This window comes from Acomys minous (assembly GCF_964271855.1).
Source record: "Acomys minous genome assembly, chromosome: 17".
NCBI classification, from domain to species: Eukaryota; Metazoa; Chordata; class Mammalia; order Rodentia; family Muridae; genus Acomys; species Acomys minous.
The window spans coordinates 15,793,959-15,800,629 of record NC_140500.1 but is presented as its reverse complement, the minus strand read 5'-3'; the positions used below and the strand labels follow the sequence as shown (position 1 = coordinate 15,800,629).

At 40.8% G+C, this 6,671-nt stretch overlaps 1 protein-coding gene across 4 annotated transcripts; it reads right to left on the bottom strand.

Annotated features, from left to right (window-relative positions):
• Positions 1-1,711: 1,711 nt before the first annotated feature.
• On the bottom strand, positions 1,712-5,782 carry LOC311588307 (kidney androgen-regulated protein-like). 4 transcript variants are annotated; one of them, XM_084765856.1, is made up of 6 exons: positions 5,651-5,779; positions 4,163-4,348; positions 3,970-4,032; positions 3,601-3,648; positions 2,919-2,953; positions 1,712-1,924 (listed from the first exon to the last, which is right to left on the bottom strand). In XM_084765856.1, the coding sequence occupies exons 1-6, from the start codon at positions 5,721-5,723 to the stop codon at positions 1,913-1,915; spliced, it is 417 nt and encodes a 138-aa protein (XP_084621982.1). In that variant the 5' UTR covers positions 5,724-5,779; the 3' UTR covers positions 1,712-1,912. The 4 variants fall into 4 exon arrangements, with proteins under 4 accessions (XP_084621982.1, XP_084621985.1, XP_084621983.1 ...); XM_084765857.1 differs by lacking the exon at positions 1,712-1,924 and adding an exon at positions 2,098-2,326 and having other exon boundaries at positions 5,651-5,780; XM_084765859.1 differs by lacking the exon at positions 3,970-4,032 and having other exon boundaries at positions 5,651-5,782.
• Positions 5,783-6,671: the final 889 nt, after the last annotated feature.

The window sequence follows — 6,671 nt, the reverse complement described above, 5'->3', positions numbered from 1 at the left end:
AATTAATTATGTGGTTAAACTGTCTTCTAAATGTATTTTTATACCCATAGATAACTGCTGCTCTCAATCTTAGTCAGAGAAGGTACATTCTACACTCAGGAACATTCAATGGAGAGACTCATAACTAGTCAATGTGTTGAGAATAAGTGATTGTGCATGCTCATTTCTAAATGGAACTTCTAGACTCTCCCCCACCTCAAGACTTAGGGAATGTTGCAGAAGACAGGAAAAAGGAATTTATATCTGGAGGATGGAGAGAGGAGTGTTGTGAAATGCTGTCTTCTGGATGTGGTATGACAGCCACCTCCATGAACTCAGATAAGTTGTGCTCTGAAATAAGACCCGCATAGGACCAAGGCAGTCAAAATGTCATCACTGGTGGGAGAGAAGTTGATGACATCTGGCCCTAGCTGAGAATCTATTGGCAATTGATGGTTGCTAGGGGAGAGTAGTCATTTTTCTTTGAGACTTTGTCCATTGACAGACTGCCCATGCTCAGTAAATTGCCCTATAGTCATGTGCATACAAACTGCAAAAATTAAACACTGTTGGACATGAAATTTTGAAAAAAAGAAAGAAAGGGAGGAAGGAAGGAAGGAAGGAAGGAAGGAAGGAAGGAAGGAAGGAAACATGAAATTAAGAGGGGAATGTTTTTGGTGGGAGATGGAGGGAGAGAGTGGAGATATGACAAAAATACAATGTGTACATGTATTAAATTCTCAAAGAATAAAAATATTTTAAAATAAACTTTAGACGTCTTACTAGCTCTTTAAACATAAAACTATCTGTAATGTTATACTTCAAAGTGAAACATAAAATATAAGAAAATCTACTATATCGTTATTATAAGTTCTACCACATAACTGTACATCTACTGTTTGTATATTTTATTTTGAAAGACAAATATTCACTCCACAGCATGGACCACTCTACAGCTCATCATATAGTTCAAGCTTGCCATGACTCATGGAAATCCTGATACCTCAGCCTCCCAAGAGCTGGTAAGATACATATAAGCCATCATACCTAGCTAGCTACTATTTTTAAACCACTCCAATATAGCACTTGTCCTCCAAAAATAATATTGCTCGAGCTATTTAAGCTAAAAGTCATGATTTTCAAACCTGAGGTTTAACATTTAATTATCTTCACAACTACTTATAAGTTATTTTACACAAACTTCTGTGTATCTTTGTGCAAAAACTACTGAAATTATTTTTAATAGCCAAGGATGTGTTTCTGCCCTTTATTGAATTAGCCATGTTAAAATGTCTGCCTTGTCTGACACAAAATCTCCCCAAAGATAAGTACCTAAGCTCAAAACTGAAGACTACTGCATTAAACAATCTGACAACCGTGAGCTGCAGCTGCAAATCAGTTGACTTTAATTGCAGTTTCATTTGCAGGGAGGGGTGTGTCATTGCATGAAGGTGGACGCCAGAGCACAACTTGTAGGAGTCAATTCTCTCCTCCACCATGTGGGCTCCTGGGATTGAACTCAGGCTGTCAGGCTCAATGGAAGGAGCCTTTACCCACTAAGCCATCTCATTAGCCCGGTAGCCAGTTCACTTTAGATAGCCTGGATTGTCCAAATGGGAACAACATAATTATTAGATTCTGAGATGTAGCAAGACAGCATGTTCCAGAGGGAAATAACAGTACAGCTCAGCATCCTTTCCCTCCTGAAATAAAAAGCACTCTCAAAACACAATTCTGATAAACATTTGTTTATTAATCTGGCACTCTTCATCCAGGACCACTTCCTCATTCTCCTTTGTTGGGAGCCTCGCAGATCTACATTATTTTCTACAGTGACACAATATCCACAAGGGTAGTTGAATGCTTGTTTCAAAGTTGGAGTCTTCTCAGGAAATGGAAGAGAATGCAGTGATTGTCACAGCTGAGGGAGACCTTACTGTGTTTTCTAAATTAAAGATAAAATAAATAAAACATGAGTTATCAAGGGAAGCTCAAAAGCCCAAGCCTCTCTTTGGTCATTTAACGCTTTGAACATGAGTATGGGTTTTTTTTTTTTTAGGTATACTTTTTGATCCTCTCTCATCATCTTGTGTCTTATATTTAAAAATTTACACACTCTTCCAATAATTATTTTATTGTCAGAAGAAATTATATTAGAGAATTGAGAAAACAAAAATAAAAAAAGAGCCAAGAGGGCCTGGAAAGGTGGCTCAACATTTAGCACCAGAAGCTGCTCATCCAGTGGACCCAAGTTCAACTCCAAGTACCCACATGGCCTCTCATTGTAGTCTGCAACTCCAGGTCCAGGGGACATGACACCTTCATCTGGCCTCTGTGGGCATCAAGCCTAGATATGGTGCACAGATGTAGATGCATCATAACACTCATACATACAAAATGGTATTTTTAAAAACATTTTAAAGGCAAAAGAGAAGAGAAACTAAAATAGAAATTGTTGATTCAGAGCCCTTTAGTTTTTTGTAGAAGTATGCATTCTATGCAGTAGGTGGTAGCTTGGCTGAGAGTCCATGGGGGGAACTGGGTTCCATAAACTAGAGAGATAAATGGGGGAATTTAAAAATACTCCAGAGAAAGAGAATTTGTGTCCTGTCGTGAATGTACCTGAATCTCCAGGCCCCTAAAGAGAAAAGGCCTGTCTGAAAAAATAATGTATTTTTTAATTTTTATTATACTTTATTTCCTTTAGACAGGGTTTTATTTTGTAGACCAGTTTGGCCTGGAACTCAGAGATTCAGCTGCCTCAGACTCCCAAGTGCTAAGATTCAGGATTTATGCCACCACTGCTTTCCATGCCTGCAATTTATCTCAGCTTTGGGGAGGTGTTAAATACTGAGTGCTTTCTAACAGGATTAAAATCAGCATCAAATACAATATCAAATCTCTAGTAAGGTTATCAGGGAAAAAAAGAAGAGACTTACAAGATCACGATTTCCGGGGGAGGGTCGCATCAAATCTGCACTGAGATAAAGAAATGGTCTGAATTCACTTTAAGCAACACTCACTCGAGCTACCAATATTTGTCTTAGAGTAAGAAAACATTCAATTTTATAACTTCCTCACTAAATCTAGCAAGAATGGTATAAAAAATGTGGAGGGCTTAATGGCACACCGCTTTAGACCCAGCACTCAGGAAGGAAAGGAAAAAAGATCTCTGTGAGTTCAAGTCCAGCCAGATTTACATATCAGTTCCAGGGCCAAGACTACATAAAAAGACTCTGTCTCAGGATATATAGATAAGTGGTAATGATAGATAGATAGATAGATAGATAGATAGATAGATAGATAGATAGATAGATAGATGATAGATAGATAAATAGAGAGAGAGAGAGAGAGAGAGAGAGAGAGAGAGAGAGATGATAGATAGAGAGATAGAGAGATAGATAGATAGATAATAGATAATGATGGTGATGATAGATAATAATGATGTTGATGATGATGATGGTGGTGGTGGTGGTGATGATAGATAATAATGATATTGATGATGATAATGAAGATATATAGAGATAGATGATAGAAAGATGGAGAGAGATAATAGATAGATAGATAGATAGATAGATAGATAGATAGATAGATGTTAGATAGATTGCTATTTATGCTTACCAAAATCAAGATCTAGCATACTCTCTGTCTGGGATGAATTGTAATCACCTGGAAGAAAAGAGGAGGTTATCAGTCCCATCTTCCTAGCCTTATCTTCAAGCTCATGGATACCCAAGGAGCTGACCCTCTGGAGCTGCCTGAAACTATTTATGAGATCAAGTGACTGACAACAAGATGTATCGTTGAGAACAGATATCTTCTGCTGAAAATGTTCCAGGAAAAAGAGATCCATTACCCTTAAGTTTCAAAGAACATCGGTAAAATTTATTATACCTCAGAGGTCAAAGCAGGACCTTCCTCAACAGTGAGACAGAAGAAAGAGGGACAGAAAAGAAGGCCCTCATGTTTGAAGACAGAAACTGCTCCTACCTGAGCTCTCAATGGTTTCTTCCACAAAGCTGGAGAGGATTGTCTCAGCATCAGTAGAGGACACTGGGGTGACAGAATAGAAGACAGGTATAGTCACCAAGTTTGGGAGAAAGCAGGTTTTCCTGTAGGAAGGGACAAGATAGGGGCCCAGAAAACACCTGCCCAGGCCTCCTTAAAGCACACCCTCACTTACCAGAAATCTGTGTGTTTCCATGGTTCAGGCTTGAGTTTGGCATGAGGTCTGTGGTCTGCATAAGTACAGTGGTTGAATCAATGTCTGTGCCATCCTCCAGAGAGCCTTCCTCGGTTGATTCTGTTTGGTCAGTTGTTGAGTTTAGTAGGTCTTGGTCTGAATCCTGTAGTTCTTCATTGATTAAATCTAATAGGTCAACAGTTAGATTTTGTAGTTATTCACTGGGAGGGTCTAGCAGGTCATCATTGATTGCTTCTGGAAAAGAGTTGGTTGAGTCTAGTTCTGGTTAGGTCTGGTAGATAACTATCTGTTTGAGGTAGGTCTTCACTCCTGGATTCTAACAAGTCAGTATCCAACTAGAAAGGTGCCCAACAGAAAAGAACAGTTCAAGCCCTTCCCGGTAATCATGTCCCTGTCACCTCCACCCCTCCCTGTTCTCTGACCTCAGTTCATGAGAAAGTATAACATGCCTATGTTAATCTCACCACAGTCCCTCTGAGTAGCTAAAGTCTTTGAACCAACTGCCGCTCAGAGAACAAGTGCCTGGAGCCCACTCCTGTCTTCTTTGAGGGGGGAGTTGAGGGAAGGGCATCTGTGTTATACCTCTAGCTGTGTGCTGGTCAAACTGGAGCAAAAGGAAAATTCAAGACCCACCTCTATACTGACTCCATGTTTCTGAAGTCCCCTAGAACGATGAGTAGTTAAAAAAAGAAAAAGAAAAAACGCTGGCCCTATGTGTAAGCAAGAATGGAATCAATCTAACATTTAACAGCCTGTGCCCAGGATACATTTTTAGCAAATCTTCAAACATTCAACATTGATAGGGTTAGTTATCTCCAGAAACCTCACAAACCTGAGGGCTAATGCACACAGACAAAATCTCCCAAGGACAAACTGTTCATTTTGTGGTAGGAACTGTCACCAAGATCACTGTCTTTCTCTGTACTTCATTTTGTTTTATCCCTCATGCATGTGCAGTGAGGAAGCCTAGCTAGCAGCCCACAGACTGAGAGTCAATTGGCAGGAGCAGGTGATGGGAACTGGTCATTTTCACACAGGTGGACAAGCAGCTCTCCAAAGCTAGGTTCCCATGTCAGCCCCACACAGGTCCACAGTCTGGGAGAGAGCTGGTTGCCACTGCTCTCTGAAGCCCACTTTACTTAGTAATGGGACCTCAAATCTTTACTCTAATTGAACAGAATCTCAGAACTACCTTGACTTCTGGTGGGACCATCAGAAATACCTCAGCCATTCTGCTCTGGTCCCATCTGACTAAGCTTGTTACCTATATGTGTTCAATTCAAACTCACAACCAAAATTGTACCTCAGTCACTCAGCTGCTGGTCTCACCTAAAATTCCATTGACAGACTTATCTTTATCCAATTTCTATGTCAAACTTTCACCACTAATCAATCCCTTTCCACACCAATATCCCCCATAAGTACAAATTGCACCTCCCTTCTCCAAAGGATTCAAGGTGTACATACCTATGTCCAAACTGGGGAAAGCCACAGTCAGAGCACAGAAGGCAAAGATTGCCAGGACCTTGCAGAACATCATGCTTTAGTAGTGTTAAAGCAACCAGTGAGCAGGAGTAAGGAATTAACCCAGGAAGAGTCCTGCCAGGCTTTTATACATTCCTCTACTCTGTCCCTGAGGGTGGCTTTCCACAGTTGGCTGGAGGGGAAAAAAAGAGGTAAGGAGGGGGTTGAGAAGGACCTTCATAAACCATTAAAGAATGCACCAGGAAGGGAGTTAAGAAAAACTACGTAGGGCAGTCAATAGAAGCTGTGCTAGGACCGTCTGATAAATTCCTTTGCAAAAGCAGGTGCACCCCACATTGCTGTTAGCACCATTATGCTCTAAGGTCCAGGGGGAAATTCCTGTTCTACTGGATCCAACAGCCCCCAAGGCCATAGCTGTTCTTTGTGTCCTAGACTAGAGTCAGCTGTCTTTTCTGAGGCCCCAGATGGCTTTGTGTGAGCAAATGGGCTTTTTGTCTCTGTACACATTAGAGTCCTCACCCTGGCAGATTGTTGAGGAGATTAGTGGACAGCTACTCACTGATGTGATTTCACAAAAGTGTCAGACCATGTGATTCTCAACAGGAGCCTAGCAGTAGCCATTTCACCCACAAGGGCTTGGAGTTGAGGTAATCCCACACTTACCAAGGATACTGTCCCTCTACAAGGGGTTCAAGAATGTGGCTTATGTTTTCGATGCTGGAACTGGCTCCTTTCAGACCTTCACCATGATCCAGGACTAGTGTCAAGTTAAGATGGCTCAGAGGTTTAGAGCACTGTCTGCTCTTCCAGAGGTCTTGAGTTCAATTCCCAGCAACCACATGGTGGGTCACAACCATCTGTAATGATGCCTTCTTCTTGCCTGTAGGTATACATGAAGCAGAACATTGTACACATAATAAATAAATAAATCTTTATTTAAAAAGACAGGTCCATGCTTGCAGCAGTGATCTAACTCAAAAGAGATAGAAGGAAACAGAAGAAA